Source organism: Netta rufina, assembly GCF_964035555.1.
Source record: "Netta rufina genome assembly, chromosome: 3".
Taxonomy (NCBI): Eukaryota; Metazoa; Chordata; class Aves; order Anseriformes; family Anatidae; genus Netta; species Netta rufina.
The window spans coordinates 18469538-18488398 of record NC_140125.1 but is presented as its reverse complement, the minus strand read 5'-3'; the positions used below and the strand labels follow the sequence as shown (position 1 = coordinate 18488398).

The 18861-nt window shown below is 40.0% G+C and overlaps 1 protein-coding gene across 1 annotated transcript in view; it reads left to right on the top strand.

The window, feature by feature from the left end:
• Positions 1 to 18861, top strand: part of ALK (ALK receptor tyrosine kinase) — a gene marked incomplete at both ends in the record, with an annotated part of 285765 nt that overhangs the window by 247556 nt on the left and 19348 nt on the right. Inside the window, 5 exons of the mRNA XM_084285117.1 lie at positions 8745 to 8907; positions 13185 to 13335; positions 15728 to 15859; positions 16783 to 16927; positions 17789 to 17971. Coding sequence (XP_084141243.1) covers positions 8745 to 8907; positions 13185 to 13335; positions 15728 to 15859; positions 16783 to 16927; positions 17789 to 17971 — 774 coding nt within the window. The remainder of the gene's footprint in view (positions 1 to 8744; positions 8908 to 13184; positions 13336 to 15727; positions 15860 to 16782; positions 16928 to 17788; positions 17972 to 18861) is intronic.

The window sequence follows — 18861 nt, the reverse complement described above, 5'->3', positions numbered from 1 at the left end:
CTTGTTTGGTCCCTGGGCTATGCATTTTAACCAGATTTAATCTTGTTACTTTCTACATCCTATAATGCATTTAAGAAACCTCAGGCTGAGTCTGTCAAGGCTGTTGCTTTCATGGGCCCATATTTACTGTTGCTTTAGTGAAATAACAGGATCAGCACCACCCTGAAGTCCCAAAGACTGCATTGACCGATATGAGCTCAGCCAAAAGTAATTACAGCTAATGTGATCTTTGGCTTGTGTGATGGATCACAGGCTGTAGTATTTCCTTCTTAAGAAATCATATTAAAACAAGGAAAATGCTGTTTCTATAGCTCAGGAGACAACAGGATAATAAAATGCCTTCCCCAGGTCCTTGAGCCTGCTCAGCCTGCACAGCAGGAAGTACGATCTGAAAGACAGGTACCACTTTATTTACCTGACAGTATATCCAAACAAGTTCCATTGCTTTCAAGGATAAGGGACTAGATTTGCTCCTTTGTAACTGAGAACAAGCTCTTACATGCACCTGCTGGTTTTGCCTTAGAAATCCAGTTTCAGCAGAAGTGATGAACAATCATCACCACCACTGTCCCTGTCCTCTCTGTTCTCAGGCCCCGTACCCAGTGAATTGCTTCAGCCCTACCATTACTCATAATGGCTTGGCATTCCTCCAGGACTTGTACACAGGAGTCCAGCAAAAGGTTTGAAACATACAACACAGCCACACCCTAAAAGATCCTGAAGTTTCCAGAGATCTATTCAACACTGTTGTGTGTAACACACAGGCTGATGAACACGCTATGTGGAGAATAAGACCCCAGTTATGGTCTTATTCTCCACATAGTGTGATGGTGTTATTCTCTCAAGTTTCTTGATGATGACCAGTACTGACACACAAAACATCCCTGCAGGTTGTACTTTGCCCAGTCACTTGCAGTGCAAGGTGGCCATGAGATAGATAGCCACAGAGCAAGGCAAAGGCTTTCCTTTTCAATGAATTTACACGTCACTCACTGGAATGCCAGCTCCTTGCTGAAATGTTGCAGGTGAAACTTGATTCTGGAAGAAGCCTGCAAAAAAAGTTGCAAGAAAGCCCACTTATGCCAGAAGATTGAAGTAACTTTAGTGTAACAAGGATTTTTCATTGAAATAGTTAGATCTGTATAAAAGGTTTTGTGGTGTTTATTTCCATGTAAACCAAGCTTACTTCAGGTTAGTTTTAATATCAGTTGGGTATTAGTTTAAGTAAAACTGAAAGCTGCTTAAACCAGAGCATCTCTCTACAGGGAGTTCAACTACCAATTAAGAAGCCAATTTAAATCAAACCAGTGTGATTTCCTTCTACAGACAAGGGCAGAATATGGGAAATTCAGGCATAGACAGAGATCACTAGTGAGGAACTCTAGGAAAATGAATGACAATAATGGAAGTTGGGAAGAGAAAAAATAGTATTCTCAGTAAGCAAAAGAAGACAAGAAACAGAGTATTCAAGCTTTAATTAAAGCTTTCTTTTGCTTCTGAGTAGGCTGTAAATACCATGAGGATAGCCTCTATTTTGATGTTTCAGCTTCTCATCTATCCCACTGCCAACTTACTTGTATCAGGTCATACAGAACAAAAATAGTGTGTTGTAAAACGAACAAAAATGTTAAGCTTTTCCCCCTCAAATATTGTGATGTTTTGTGCCGTCCAGTCTGCCATTGTGTGATCCTGCTTTCTTGCATAGAAACTGTCATCAAATCATTTTCTGGACTGGATTACAATTTTTCTTCAGCTCCAGTCTTTTCCCCACGGCACCTAGTGGTTGCACAGATTTTCTTTTCTGTCAGGGAGAGTCCTGTTACAAGTACTTACATAGCTGTTTCTCGGAAGAACTCTGAGTCACATTAGTTAATCAGATGAAGTAGCTGAAAGGAACAGCAGAGCGAGTATTAAGTAAAAGAAAATTACATTTGGTTGTTCTTTGCGTGCAATTATACTAACTGAACTGTTGGCATAATGCAATAAAGGTATCTGCAGAATTGTATTTTTGTTTTAAGCATCAATTAACACAGTGAACAGACAGCTCAGCACCCTCCTCTCCAACAAAAGTAGCATTCTGAATAGTGATAGAAAATGTTTAAAGATGGATAGAGGGATCTCAGATTATGTAGTCATGAATTTCTTTATTGCGGAGTTTACACTTGCTTTCTCTAGAGGATTTAAAAATAGCTGAGGTGCAGTACTGAGAACCAACATAGAACAGTTAAATTGGAATTACTGCTCTCCAGAGTTAATCATATAATTGAAATAAATGGGGTAGTTAACACATTTTAAACTTAAAATTGAAAGCTGCCACTACTCCTTAAAATGCAACAGTTTAAATTGTGCAGAAACTGCTATAAATCTCAGGAAATATTTTGAAATGATTTTGCCACCTCCTCCTGATATGGTCTCTGTTATCCAACATGCATTTCTATCACCTTTTGCAACTCTGAACAGAAAAAAAAATCCATAAAATTAATAGCATCTCTCACTAAGCAACCTTTAAGGAAAACTCCATCTCTCTCCATACATGAAATATAAAAGAGAAAAATAAATTAATTTTCTTCATGCTCCTTTTGTTAGTTCCTGGTTCCAAAGTGTAACAAGAAATAAGCCATTCTCAACACCGTTCAAAGTCACCCCTTGTCCTGTTATACTGACCACAGATAATTTCCCCAATGGATGCCCAGGCGGTGTTCCATTAATCTGTACAGACAAGAAAGAAGCTCTGAGTATTTCTTTGAAATGACACTCAGGACAAATGAGGCATACATTCACCATTAGTGCAGATGCTGTTCTTGTTGAACTGAAAAATATGTCCACATTGCTTTCTTCATTTACAGAATGGAAAGACAGGGTAGAGATAGTAACTCCATAAATAACTGAAAAAAACGGCCTCCTCTTAGTCTAGCCATACCTATGTAATGGTTTACAGCACTGTTATCAAGACTCACTAATTTCTACCTAATATATAGTGTGATACTCTCATACGTAGCACATCCCCTTAACGTTTTTGTGTAGACGTGTTTAACTATTCAGAGACTGTATCTGTAAGCAAAACTTAGGTCTGCAATTTACCATTATCCTTCAAACCTACCCAGTCCTGTTAATGTCTGGCAAACTTAATTCTGGAAAAGAGTGATCTCAGATTACTGCTATCTATTAAACAATAGAACCTGCAGCAGAATTTAAAGGTCTTTCTTCCCTTACAGCACTAAACCTGTTTCTTATATAAGTTTGCAGTATAGTTTGTCTACAGACTTCTAGCACAGACCAAGCCTGGAATTACTGGTAATGCATAACTCAGATTGCTCATGTACTGAATCAAAGGTATATCCTAGCACACATATCGTGATGCTAATGGCAGCCAAATGTTAGTGAAGGTTAAGATGCACAGTATCCTGTCAGCCTCTAACTTGCCATATTGCCCAAATATTGCAAGGGAATTTGTGAATGTTTTTACAAGTAGATGAAGCAAGTGTTCTGCTCATTCGTGGCATGATATTCACTCACAGCTGCCTTAGAGGAAGAAGTATACTGAAGTCTCTGAGGGACAATTAATAGAATTAGTTGCTTTCATAATTTTAGTCACTGGGGTTTCTGTGCCCCTTAAAGTGTTAGGCCATATAACCCTTATTATTTATTTTTTTTAATCTGGTGGAAGTAGAGATAGCATCTTGGCCTGAAGAGAGGTTGTGGCAGTGCATTCTACACAGCACCTACACATGGTTTACACAGTGCCTACACACGGAAAGCACCAATGCTTTCATTAGTGCATTACTCTAGAGTCCAAAGTAATTCCAGCACCTCAGTGCTTAGCTTGTGATTTTCTCAAATCACAGTAAAGCTTTGGCTTGGAACAAGTTGAAACTTGGTTCAAACCAACTTAATTTAAGAAATGCCAGTTAATACCTATAGGCCCTTGAAGTGTAGCTAAAAGGCCTGTGGCTGTTTGGTGATATGGAGTTTATATGCTGTATGTGGCAGGGAAATTGCTTTCTACATTAGCAGTACAAATGTACTTTAGGCTTTGTGCCACTGTTTTCCCTTCATTGTTGTTTGTTATTTGCAGCAGTGCTACCTTGGGCTTCAAGTTGTGTCAGAGCCTCAACTAAATTAGTCATTTTAAGTCTTATGGGGTTTTGTTCTTTTTCTTTGCAGAAGCAGGGCATCGCTCCTCTTTGCTGCATCTAAATTCCACTGCTGTTAATTGCTGCGCATTTTATGTATCTAGCCAAGCTGGGTGAAAACAAGAATTCTTGATCTGCTGAAGAAAATAAGCAGCAGCGTGTGTATCTGTGTTAATATATCGGTAAATGTAAATTGTGAATAAAAGGTGGGAAGAATAAATTTTTAAAAATCTATTTAGATAGACCCCAAATAGCATTTCCTACAAAATGTTTTTCCTGGGACCTTAGTGGTTTGGTGGGGAGACTGCCAGGGAGCTTGAGAAGGGCAGATGTGTGGGTGAACAAGCAGCAGAACAAATTGTTCTTTTGTCAAGTTTCCTGTGGAAACAGGCATTCTATCAAATGAACTGATGTATAAATTATTCACTGAAATGTAATACCCTGATCTCAGAGCAATGTTCATTTATTTTCTTCCCCACATCCCAGAAAGGAATTTCCATTTCTTAAGGCCAGCTAGTATCTTCCAACTGCCAATGTCAGAACATATTAGGGACCCTGCATTTGGCTGCCCGGTAGTTTTCATTATGGCAATGCCCAGCTGTTTCTGGAAATCAGCCATCTGTGACTTGTGTGAAGTTGGGCAACATACCAAAATGTGCTAGTTGTTGGGGAAGATTTAGACTGGGGAATCCTGCTTTTTTTGCTGTCAGGTGTGTGTGAGGTGCCAGCAGTGTTACCCTGTCACACGCTGCAGAACAAGGAGGCACGCCATGCAGCATGCAACAGATCACAGCTGGGCATCAGTGTTTCTCATCTAACTGCTTAAGGAGTTTCACTCCAGGGCTGCTTCTTTAGTCTTCGGAGACTAAAATAATGCTGCAAATTGAATTACTGTAAACTGCTGTGTCAGGCAGCAACCCTTATAAATGCTGTCTTTGAGGTCATGAGACGTGCTGCAGTCATTTCTAGAATCAGGGAAAACCAGTACTTTAAAGGGAATGAAAGAATGGTTATTCGTACCTTAAAAAAGAAACGGTGGGTTATCCAAGGTAGGGATTACTTTGAGTCTATTTTGATATTAGGTTAGTGGTTTAAGACCTTTGGTTACTGCTGTATCTGCAGATTGAGGGTTGGTTTTGTGTAACTTAAGAGTGAAGAGGGAGGAAAGTGTGAGGTTTTTAGTCTGTATCCAAAACAGTAACTGAGACCTATCCAAAACAGTAACGAAGACCTATCTGTCCTTATCATGTTGAAATGAGGGGCAACATCATCCCGTGCCATATTCTGTCCCATTTAATTCAGCAACAGAGCTGCTACATGTTGGAATAGCTTTTGGTATAAAGACATGAAAGTAATATAAATGGCAGGAAGACTACTGTTTGCAAGTCAGTGCAGCAGTGACAAATGCATTGCTCATGCAACACCTGTCTGTTCTCTTTTACTGAAATCCTTGCTCTTTGAAATCAGCTGCCTATGGACTTCACTTGGGCCAGACTTCCTCCTGCTATGTTTTATGAGAATGTCTTTGGCAAGCTCTACTGCTTCTGAAACATGTCTTCATCCCTTTCTTGTTCACCATCTACCTGGACTGCGCAATTAAGTATGTTTGCTAGCACTGACTACAGCAGCTGCAGAACAAAGGAGGCTTTAGATATATTCTTGCTTATGCCACCGTGTCAACACAACAGCACCACTTTTGCAATCTAAGTCAGTACCTTCTGTACTCAGTCATCTCCAGGTTCCTTATGTCATGTCATACTTGCAGGCATAATATGTCTGTGACTTTTGATTCTTCAGACTTGTCATACTCTGCTTTAAAAGTCAGGTTCTAAGAGCTTAGATGCATGTTCATTAATCTTAAATGTATTTGGTCTTACCCTGATATTGCCTCTGCACTGGAAGTAAGCACCCTTTAATCTGCTGAAGAACTGGAAAGTACCAATGCTTTTCAGTTCAAAGTCTAGAGGCATAATGTTTACAGCAGGAGGGCACTTTTCTTCTATTCTGACAGGACATTGGGGATCATTAAATAGCATTTTGGAATAAGACAGTTTATTGATCCCCTGTCCCTGGAACCCAGTGAGAGTCAACATCTGCCAGTTTCAGGTACAGCCATGCTCTGTGTTGCACGTGTGATAGTCTAGAGGTAATTCTGCCAGGTGAGCAGATACCTAAGGAATGAGGTTTATTTAACTGGAGTAAATCATAAATGCAAAGTTTAACTACAGTAGCAGTCTGCGCAAGCTATGGTCTGTGCTAGATTTTATCACTTTCAGTCTTCCATTTTGATTCTCTCCAGTTTTGGGTGTATTGTCTCCTTGAAGGTCATCTGCTTCTACCCTTGGGAGTATTTTTGATGTTTCACCAGAGACATCCAAATGGCTTCTAACTGTTCCAAGTGAAGACATTTACCTATCTGCTTTACTAAACATATGTTTCAGTGCAGATGGCTTAGCCCACTGGGATACTACAATGTTAAATCACTGTGATAGCTGACAGAATGAGTCTCATCTTCCATTTTGTTTAAAATTTTGCTTTGGTTTTCTTTCTTTTTTTTTTTTTTTTTCCAGAAAAATAATAAACATATGTAACTTCTGGTATAAGACTGTAAGTTTTTCAGGATCAGAGCTACTGAAGCATTTTACATAGGGACCTGTAGAACTACTTGCCTTTTTAGGTGCTTTTCCCTCATACCTGTTCACGTTTTTGGAGGGGAGGAGTGAAGGGGTGCATTTGTCTCAGAGGAGGAAAGGGGAATTCTTCCATTTGCTGTCTACTAATTTTAAGACTTTATACAGCCACCCATTGCTGAAGAATTTGAGAAATAGTAAAATAAGTGTGTAAGTATTCATATAAAACAAGAAATGGTAGCAAAGTCCCTAGAAGGTCCATCCAGGAGGGTTTGGAGGAAGGATGGTGTAGATTTTGCAATAAGACAGAAGAGCTTACTCTCTCAGCAGTACTATGATTAGGAAGCTTTCCTAAAGTAGTTTTGCATTGCCTCTGAAACAGCCAAGACTGTTTTGAAGAGTTTTCAGAAGCACCAGCCACTTTATTTCTTACAGTCCTGCCAAATTGTTTGATCCATTTTGTGCACTGAATTTTTTAATAAGAATGAATTTAGTCCATCTTAATGATTAGTTTGTGAAAACTTGTGCATGTCTAAACTAGTGTATTGCCTTTATTTCTGGCAGGTAAGCCACTCCAGGAACAATAATGGTAGACCTCTTGGCCAAAAATATGTTGATCATCATTTCTAGACCAGGTCTGCTTAGACAATAGCTCCAAATGCCAAGAAGCAGATCCAGCTAATCTTCTCATTGTCTGAGCGAGTTAGTACTGAAGGAGTCTACATATGTTGTTTTGCATTTGAGGAAGCTGGGGGAAAAATTACTACCCTTTAATGATACCAAAAAGAGGACTGGCTGACCTGATGCAATTTGTAGAAATATATTTTTTGGATGTGTCTTTTGACTTCAATGGCAGTTTATTCTACTAACAAATTCTACGTCAGCAGGATGAATTCCAATAATGGAGTTCTTTGGATACTGTGTTTTAGCTTGTTAACAAGTATGGATGAGAGATGGATACTTGTTAACAAGTATGGATGATGCACATTTAAAGTGCACCAAATATGCTAGGTCTACTTATTTTCCATCCTAGTTCTGATTACCTAGGAAATATTTCCTGATATACTATCAAACATGTTAGGGTGGGTTTTACAAGAGCATTGTGGTCTTGCAGCTGTGCTGGCCCTAATAGTGAATCTTTTTGGAAAAGGGATGACATTTCAGCATCATGTATTCAAATTAAAAACTCAGATTGGTGAGGCACAAATCAGCAAAGCCTTGTTCTAAAAACATATTTGAATGGGGCTAGTGTTGCATTAAAGGGCAAGGAAGTTTGGCAGGACCTAAACCCCCTTGCATTCCAGCTTGTCCTCAAATATCAGAGGAGCTGAGGGCAGCTGGTCTTAGATTCGGAGTGATGCCCAATTTGGCACTGTAAGTCCAGTCACATTCAATATATTAAATTGTCATGATCATGGATGTGCAAATAGCACAATAGTGCAGCACTTTACATGCACTTGCAATAGTTGTATTGAATTATCATGATCACAAATAGCACAATACACTTTCAGTCTAGCAAATGACTGGTGAAGTTTATTGAAGCAAAAGGTGTACAGGTTCTTTTGGGTTGCTGGTGATAAATACACTGTCTGCAAAGCATGTGCAAATACCAAGAATATGACAAATACAAACAACTATACATGTGCTAACTTTTGAAACAACTCTATAGTGAACTTATCCCAGAAGTCAACAATGTCATTCCAACTTGAAAAAAAGAAGAAAAAGTAACTTGGAAAAAAAAATTAGAAAAAATAAAGCTGTGCTTATCATTGTGGTAATTCTCAGGAGCTGACGCTGAAAAGCTGTCAAATACCAAAATGCACAGTGTTATGAGTCATTTGAAAGAGTTCTGCGAATATTTGTTCTGGCTAGAACATTTGGGCCAGGTTCTTCTCTTGATCCAGCAACAACAGAAAGTGAATAAAGAGCAGAACAGCCATTTTGTTTTTGGGTGTTCAGAGCATGCTTGTCCTCATTTCAGATCACTGGCTATTCACAACATGTGGTGCCAGTGGACCCTATGGCCCCACACAGAGCCAATGCAATAATGCCTACAGGAACTCCAACCTCAGTGTGGTCGTAGGAGCTGAAGGGATTCTCCAAGGCATTCAGATCTGGAGAGTACCAGCAACCAACACGTACAGGTAAGTGAACCATCTCTTATTCTTGTACTGTGTCTTTGCACTGAAACTTTCCCATGCTGTGGATACATGCTAGGCATATATATTGTTATAATCAGAAATTTAGTCAGCTGTACATGGGTTTTGCTTCTCCCTAATTCTGTGATTTCCAGCCTTTCCAGTTTCAGATTTGTTGACTACTAGATGCAACTTTTTGATGAAAAAGGCAAGGGAAAGCAAAGCAAGGCAAGAAAAGGCAAGGCAAGGCAAGGAAGGAGAAAGGAGAAGAAAAAGCTTGCATTAAGCTCTGCTCAGCACCCTGACTGTTTTGAATCTAGGTATAGTAAGTTGAACCTGTAAGCCTAGATCACCACTGTAGAATTGATTTTGGAAGCCAGACACCTAAATTTTAGGCTTTGTTACTGAGGGTGGTAATGCTTAAATCCCTTTGTGGAGTCATCCTTAAAGGGAGATGATCAGATGCAACTCACTACGACTTAATCTGATTTTTACCACTTTTTCACTTTTTTTTTTTCTTCTTTGCTTTTGCTGGGAGACAACAAAAACAAAAAAATAGCCCACTACATCTGAATGGTAACATCAAGCCATTACATGCATCAGCTTATTAGCAGAACTGTCACTTTGAATCAAGGACTATCTAGCGTATTTTTAATGCAACAGTCCCTATTGAAATCAATGATGGTGCCATGGATTTCAAAGCAGAAAATTCCAGTGAAGGCTTTGGACAAATTTCAGTTAAAACTTACTGGCTACTTCTGATTTTTTTTTCTTTTTATTGAAAAAGAACTTTAATATTCGGACTAGATATCAGTCTCTAACAGAAGTCTACTGCAAAGCAGTTTTGCGAAAATGGTTAGGCGAGGCTACCCTCAAGCTCTACCTGAGTGCCTATTACCACAAGGATTGATGGTAATGAAAAAAGCATTAATGATATTTTACTCAGCTATCAAAAATGAGTTGCCTGAGGTGAATGAAATTTTTCAGGACCAGCATTCAGTAAATAGAGATATAAAGTATAGCCCAAAAGAGAAGAGCCAATAAACTTACAACATTGTCATTTCTTTAATAACGCAGGTCAAGAAATTGCCAAAATTTTATTGTAAAAATAGGCTGACTTTTGCTACACAATATGAACCACAGGTGAAATGAGGCTCCTGCTGGAAGAACCTGTCTATTTAAGTCCTATAAAAGACCTAACAGACTTTTAAAATCTGTATAGATAATAAATGGCTAATATCATTAACTGAGTGACATTCTTTTCTGCACCTCTTAAGGCTGTAGTAGATAATTCACAGCCTGAGGAAAGAAGGCAGCAATTACAGACCTTAGGCCCATTAACTTGACATCTTCCTGATTCTGAGCTGCTGAAGAGGCAGGAAAGACCCCAGTATAGCCTTAGGAAAATGTCAAGTTGCAGTATCGATTCTAGGTTTTCCAGGGTCTGGACCCACCGCCTGTATTCAGCTCCTCTCTGCAGACCTGCTGTAGTGTGCATCCTATAAGTCTGTCCGATAGCCATCTCCAATATACCTGACCCAGAGATAAAATCCTCCAGCTGGCTGTTGGGCTATTAAGAAAGCTATTACGGTACATCGGTATATTTTACACTACGTAATGTAGAGCAGTGAGTTACATTTCTGGTAATTTAATAAGAAAAATATAGCTCATGTGAAGACAAGACAAAATATGCTTTATTATTATTAATATTCAAAGATAGAAAGCTCAACCTTTCACAAAACTCTGCTAACACAAGCTGGCCACACCCAGAAAACCCCACCATCTATGAAGGCCTGGGTAGGCTGCCACGTGCTGTAGGCTGCTTTATTCAAAGGTTAGGGTACTACATGCTCTCATGCTGATGCAGACATAACAGCTGGTTCGATCCCATGAGACTGCACGTTGTATAATAATTAGGCAATATAAAAGAATGTTTTTCTTTACAGGATTTCTTTCTAAGCATTCAGGTCTTGTCATCCCACATCTAGGTGTAAGATCAAGTATGAGAGAAGTAAGCAGTAACAAATTACATGTAACTATCCATTATACAAATCCTTTCTGTTTTAAAAGCAAGATTCTTTGGTCTATGTTGCTGTGTGACCCATTTGATGTCACTTCCACTGTTCTCTATCATATGGTCTCTCCTTGTAAAGTAAAGCAAGAACCTAGGACTGTGGAATGCAAGATGCTGTTCTCATTTGGCCAGCCTAGACACTGCATTTTTTTTATATTCTCAAAACTATCTCCAGTGTTTCCCATAACGTATCTACTTAGAGGGGGATTTTTTTTTTCTCCAGAACTGGTTTGCACTGTCAGTGCCCTGTGCACATTCTGCTCCTTACCAAAGACACCGTTGTTTTTTTTGGTTCCTACATGTGTCATAGAAAAAGAAAAGGAGGAAGACACTGTAAGATATTCTGTGTTCTGCTTACACATGCTCAGGGTGGTCTGAGTCTTTCTTCAGTGAAAGTACGGTTAAACGGATCCCTCTCATTTAAAAAAAAAAAAAAAAAAAGGAAAGGAAAGGAATCCTGCTATAACATGAAGTCAAGATAACCCATCTGTTTAAATAGTGACACGCATTTTAAATATGGAATGGCTGTCACCCAAATCTGCCATTTGTTGTCTGCAGCCTTTGAATGAGGCAAAAATGGGTTCTTTCAAATTTCCTGACATCATCGCTTGTATGCAAAATCTGTTCATACACAGAAAAATATGTCCCATAATCATAGCTGATTAGCCCTGCCAGCTTGCTGTGCCTGATAGTGCACCTCATTAGCCATAATGAAATGCTACAGCAAATCAGCTCAGTCTTCAGGTTCATACAGCATCTGTTCAAGGGAGCCCAGTATTGTGTCCATTGCTTTTTCTGCTGGATCCAGTGCAACCTAACTGAGGAATGATTGCTTTGGTTATTGAGAGTGGCATGAACATAATCATGTCACTTTGCAAGGATCTAACATGCTTTATGAGGCACTTGTTGCTCCATGCTTACTTCAACATTAGAATTACTCCATGCTGGCTGCCTCAGAGTGGTATCACAAGGTGAGTTCCTCATGCTAATCTTTAAAGCAAGGAGATAGCTAAAAGTGAGCTGGTTGTCCCCTGAGGGAGCTGCCTGCCTGACCTTGTCAGGGTTCTTGTGCACATGGAGCCCTGCTGGCTTGTTCTTCTTATAGACTGCCTGCAGGACTGTGCTGGGCAAAGGCTCATCATGTGCTAGAGAAGAGAAGGAGAGAAGAGAGCAGCACCTTTAGTGTAATGGGTAGGAAGCCAAGGGAAAATTTTGAATTCCTAGCCTTGCAGTCACTGTTTACACACTCCAGGTTTAATTTTGCTCTCATGGAAATAGCTATTTAGAGCTATTAAATTCAGTGGAGAATCACCTGCTGAAATAAAATCTGAATTGAACTTGCTTTACCACTCATTTGCTAGTGAAGTCAAGTAACTTTGTGTTTTGTTGCAGCAGAGGTGTGTGCTTTATGATGATGTGTAAAGTGCTTTGAAGGCCTGTGAATAGACAGTGCTTCGAATATGTAAAATACTTATGTACTTAGAAAGGGAGAGGAGCTGAGCAATACAGTACTACAGTCAAATCTTTGGATACATCAACAACAATAAGAACCTCTGAATCTTGGCTGCTTGAAATAAAAGTCCCAATGCCTTAACTGAGACTGCAGCAGCCTCTGTATGCAATCTAGCCACTCCAGGCCAGAGATAGTGTGATGTCCATGGGGACTGTGAGTTAAGCCAGGGAGCTTTTGCCTTCCTTGTTTACTGCAGGTAGTGTGACCATCTACTCTTCTACATTCTGGTCCTGGAAACTGCAGAACTATTTCCCATCTGGTCGACAGTGTCAGGACCAGTTATGGTCTGCTTTCTCAAGTCTCTCTGTCAATTTTGCACATAATGGTCCTTTTAGCCATATGCATTGTATTTGTTGGTTCTTCTGCTTCCGTTCTTTCTAGTGCTTGCTGCAAACCTGTCAATGGTATGCCTTCTGAGAAACAAGATGGTTTTCATATACTGAAGTTTGAAACTACAGGGACTTGCTCACTGTGTCCTCAGCAAATCAGTGTGAAAGAATCTGTTTTGTAGCTACCCAAGTTCATAGAGCCATATAGAGCAGAAGACCTCAGTCTTCAAGCTTTGGGTTTAGATGTATTTAGAGTGTCTTTGGGGCAAGGTCCTGTGACACTATGCACATTTGAGGTGTGCAAAGAACTCAGTGCCCACAAGTAGTTAATATTATCTTCCACATTCCTGTTTTCTTTTTCCTGCAGCATCTCAGGCTATGGAGCAGCTGGTGGGAAAGGAGGGAAGAACACTATGGTGAGGTCCCATGGTGTGTCTGTACTGGGAATTTTTGACCTCCAGAAGGATGATACTTTGTACATCTTGGTGGGACAGCAAGGAGAAGATGCTTGTCCTAGTGTAAGTGACTGTCCTTTCTGTTTTGACTTAATACCTTCTACAAATCTTTGGAGTTTTATCTGTTTGCAGAGAAAATCACTGTCCTTAGGGGATTTAACGTTATGTGGTTCAAAGGATAGCTACAGTTTTACTAGGATGTCTTGAATGTCAAAAGCTAAAGTACCATGTCACTGTGCTCACTTCCCCTTCAACATTCAGGGTCCACTGAAAATATGCTTCTGATCAGGCATCTGGGTGATCTGCTATCTCAGAGCATCTCAGGGGGCAGGTTGGAGAGAAAAGACAACCCTGCCTTCCTACCCTCTGACTTTCTCTTTGTTTTGCTGTTGTATCCAGCCCTGCCATTGTCATAATACTCTGCAACTGGAGATGCCAACCTGACCGGGGCCTTTTACTTATTCTCTGTATGGGAACGGGGAAGATAAATGAATTAGTGCTGAGTCAATCCTGATCTTTGTGTTATTAACTAAACATTGCTGCAAATATCTTGATGGAAAGGAACAACTTCTGCCATTTTGCAGGCATAATAATAGGTTAATATTTTAGCATTCATTGGAGGATAAGAGAATAAGAGATTCTTACAGAGGGAACTAAGCATTATGTGATGAAATTTTACCTGCAGTTTTGAGCTGGACATTTAAATGCTGTGCATTTCTCAACCTTTAAATGGCTGGCGTCCAAGGGAAGAAAGCTTAGCTGTCTTTTAGAGCAGGAAAAGGTTGAATAATGTAGACAAGAAAGAAGGGTTCTCAAGGCTGGGTTCTGAAGTAAATAATCTTAAAATTTGAATTACACACATCTACAAACAAACCATTAATAAGAAGCTTCTTTGAAATAGGAAATGCCCTAACTCAAACTTCCATCTAACGTCTATAACTAGGACATTCCAGCTCAGTCTAACATATGGACTCATTAAATTGCAGGCCACTGTAATCTTAGTGAGAATTTATTGTGTGCTAATGTAATTCCTTCATGGAGGCAAAGAGATTGTATTGACTTGTAGAAGGGACCTTTACTAGATTGGATTCTAATCAGCTATGTCTTTGTTGTGAAGGATTTTTATTTTTATTCAGTTGTAATCTAGTGGCTCCGCTGGGCCATTGACTTTGCCATTTTATTAATCATCTCCACCCAACTCCAAATCAATTAAGGAAAGGGAAGACAGGGTAGAGAAGGACTGTTTAGTTCCATAGACAAGACTACACACTCAGAATGGATGCCATTCATTCTCTGACATAACCTGGAACACACGCTGTGTTAACAGAATAGTCTGTAACTTGAGGAGGATGTTTTTATCATGTCCCTCTTCTGAAAGAAAACACATATGTGAAAGCAGATGGAAACAGAAGAACAGTCCCACTATACAATTATTTGTGCATTTTCCCATAAAGCATCATTAACTCAGTGAATTCAGTGTGCATAACAAGATCATGTTACTCAGAAACTTATAAAATGAAATAAGCTAGTAACAGTGCTTGCAGCTTACAGATACTCAAAGCAGAGTCCATCTTGTCACACACTTTAGTGCTCCAATTTAATATCGAAGCAGCAATTACCCTTTTTAGGTAATTGCTAAAAAATTGCTAATTGCTAATTTAGATCCAGAAGTACTTAGGAATGATAGATTAATGCTGTCTGAGATTAGTTAGTGAATTCAGTGATTTGCCTAATGCAGACAGTTCATTACGTTTGGTGCTAACTGGTGAAAAACATGGAAATGTGGAGGCTTTCAGGTTACGAATTTTATTTAACATTGTGTCAACATTGCAATCAAAGGGGGGATAGCACCTATTTTGGTAGCCTTTGAACAAGCTAGCTTTGGTAATAATAATGTAATTGCTGCTACAGAACAAGCTTGAGAGGAACAACAAAACTTTCTTGAAAGTCTGGATAAATGGTTAATCTATGCTGAGCTCATTGCTACTGTCCATGCTGTAGACCGTAAAGCTAACTCTGCTACATCTCCAGTACACCTTAGTTCTGGATAGACATACACTGACTGCCTGGCCCCAACCCATTACTTGGTTACTCCTTTCCCCAGCTTGTGAAATGCAGCTGGCTAACAGTACAAAGCATTTGCAGGAAATTCTGCTACATATTGTATTTAAACAGTTCGTGGAGCTGTATTTCATGATGATAGACATCAACACGGAACTTAACATCAAAATAATTCAATTAAAATGGTAACAAATTCTTCTAACCACAACTGAAGCAAAAAAAAAAATAGGTTCTTCTGGAAGAACATTCACCTCTGGATATGTCATTTCACTGGAGGACAATTTATTGGACCTGTGGTTTGGGAGGGTAGAGGGACCACAAGGCCTGGGTATATGAGGATCTCAGAGAGATTCTGGTTTCTTGCCAGAATTCAGCCCTGCTCTTCTGTTTGCAGACTAATGACATTATTCAGAAAGTCTGTATTGGAGAAAACAATGTGATTGAAGAAGAGATACGTGTAAACAGAAGTGTCAATGAATGGGCAGGAGGAGGTGGAGGTGGGGGTGGAGCAACTTATATATTTAAGGTATGGAAACAGTCTTTGTGCACCTTCAGCATAAACACATCTTGCCACTTGCCTCCAGCATCACAGCCTGAAATTTCTTAGAGCCCTTTATACACCTTTGTACAGCACTTTGTGGAAAAAGTCCACAAAGTGAGTTCTGCGTGTCCTTCATTTCCAGTTGATAGCCGTAGTGAGCTGAGCTGGCTCTTCATACATTTCAGAATAGCTACATGGTATGGCCACACTTGCTTTAGTGTCTTGGAATTTCCTTTGCATGTTTGAATCAGATTCTTTTCAATGCAAGCTAAGATTCTGAAGCATAAAACTACAGCAAAGGGCAAATTCCACGGGACTTTATTCAAATTTGTCATTGTAGAACATTAAACTTCAGCTACATTTGTGGCTTATACAATGCAATGACAAGAAAAATTGAATATAGCCTGTATATTTTCTATGTGCAACCCTGTAGCTAGAGGACACTTAATCTTTACTGTTGTGTTCTCTCTGAGACAGTACTCATTGCAAATGCCAGTTTCACACCATTGTTAGTATGTTTAAATCACCCAGCTTCTACATAATTCTACATAACTTTGCATGCTCAGGCAGTTTCCAGTGTAGCTGCCCCTTAGCAGTGGAGATACTGTATTGCACTAGGTAGAGCTGTTCCCCTTATCTGTTTCATTTGATAAAAGTTATCACACAGTAACATTACAAGCTTTATAAGATCTATCAGTATTGTAGGTACAATTCACAGAGCTGCTGATGCCACTGTTCTCAGTTGCAGAACTTGGTAGGACTAGTGCAGTTCGTTAATCTTTTGGATGTTGGTACATAAATAATGCAATGTTAATTTGTAGTGCTCAGCAGTAACGAGCATGTGGTTGAACTTCCATCTGTGAGTCTGACTCAGTCTGAATACTGCCTCTATTTCTGAACTTGTTAAGATGGAGAATGGAGAACCAGTCCCCTTGATAATTGCAGCAGGCGGTGGTGGCAGGGCCTACAGGGCCAAAACAGACACATTTCATCCCGAAAGGCTGGAGAATGATTCCTCTGTTCCAGGGCTGAATGGAAATTCAGGAGCTGCAGGTATGGAAAGTTTGTTCTTTTTAAGAAAAATATTGTGAGTATTTGGTGCTCTCAGATTCAGTGGAGCTGATGTGCAGCTCATGAAAACACAGTCTGAGGAGCATGGAATTATAACAGATACATGTAGGATGTACCCACGATACGGGATATTTGGCCTAAATAAGGGTATCAAAGATTGTATAGCCGTAGCAATGGCAACGTTCTCCCAGAGTAATGTAGTACCTCTGATAAGCAAAGTTTGTTTTATTTTTTGGTTGTTGTTTTTTGTTTTTATTTTGATGTGGGAGTTTTCTGAGACCATCCATCTCCTTGCACGATTTTGTGCTGTGTATACATACTCACAGTTTCCCTGGCTCATGCAGAAGAAGCACAATTACACACTCTGTGTAGAGACCTTGGACTGAACAATCTGCAAAGCTGAAAGTGAGTCAGTGGTATGTTGTATTTTGAGCAGGGCTGGGAAATGTTTTCACATCCATTTCAATAAATGCCTTTTGTTCCGTGTTAGAAATGACATAGGGATTTTTTTTAAGTATTTTTTTGTGAAGAGTAGGGGAAGGCTCCGTAAGCCAGTAACAAGTGGTTGGGGAGTAGGTAGGGATACCTTTTGACATTTTCCATTGGAAATACTAGTCCTTGCATAGTAGGTGAAAAGAGATGCAGATGTTTAACACGGTCGAAAGCCCTAAAATGAGGTCACTGTAGCACTCTATTACAAGGACATCTCTTCTAACAAAGGAATGAGATTCTTACTTTCAGATGAGGTGTTCTAAATGAGTGCTTGTTCTGCAGTTCCCTACAGCATTTTTTTTTACACAAAAATAACCTTCAGCTATGCCTTTTCTCTTCTCTTAACTGCAGGTGGTGGAGGTGGCTGGAATGATAACACTTCCTTCCTGTGGTCAGGAAAATCCTTGCTAGAAGGTGCTACTGGAGGAAGATCCTGCCCCCAGGCCATGAAGAAGTGGGGGTGGGAGACAAGAGGGGGTTTCGGAGGGGGTGGAGGGGGGTGCTCCTCAGGTGGAGGAGGCGGAGGATATATAGGTAAAGTGGCTTCATGTTCAAGGTGTCCCTTCCCCTCCTTTAGTGCTAATGATTAGCAAAAGGCTGATAGATATCTGATAGTTAATTCTCCTGTGGATAGCATATTTGATTATAGACTTTACGTATTAGTATGTCTGTGTGTTTCCTTTTTAGCACTAGATGAACATACGGCATTTAGCCTTTGAGCAAGCAGCCAGATGTCAGTCCTTCAGCTGTAATCCTGGTGTTGCACTCTGAAAGAATGTGCCATCAAGATCCTGCTGTGATTCTTGAGCACTAACCCATTTGGGGTTATAGCACTGAAGAAGCAGGAGCCACAGCCTGGGTGCTCCATTGCCAGCACCTGTATTTTGAGTATTTTGGTCCTGGAGACTGGCAGCCAGGCATATTTCTGCCAGGAGAAGGACGCAGCTTCTTCTTCCTCAGTCCTACGCAGGTGGTCTCCACTGTCCTTTGGTTCCTGGGCTCAGGCTGCCAGCCAGGACCCCTCTTAATAGTGACAGTGGTGTTGACTTCAGTCAACAAGGAACTAATTCCATGTGCTGTGGGTCTCAGGACAGCTGTCAGATGGCGTTATGTTGATTATAACTGGTGTGGACCGGGGTCAAGATCTCTACTAATCGTTAATCTCCTGGGCCACATAGTTTCTTCAGCCATCTGCATTATGGTGGATGTTTTAACCCCTTTTTCTCCACAGCTTAAATCAAGTCCATGATAGGCTTGAAATCCTGAGAAGTAATGAGTTTAAATGATTAAGTGCATGTTTTGTATGAATGTTTCTGTGTAATGCTTCTTTTTCCAACAGAATGCCTTACATGATATAATTTTGATTTGCACTGAAGATGGTTAAAGATGAATAAAGATGGGTGGGGTGGGGGAATCTTTGCATG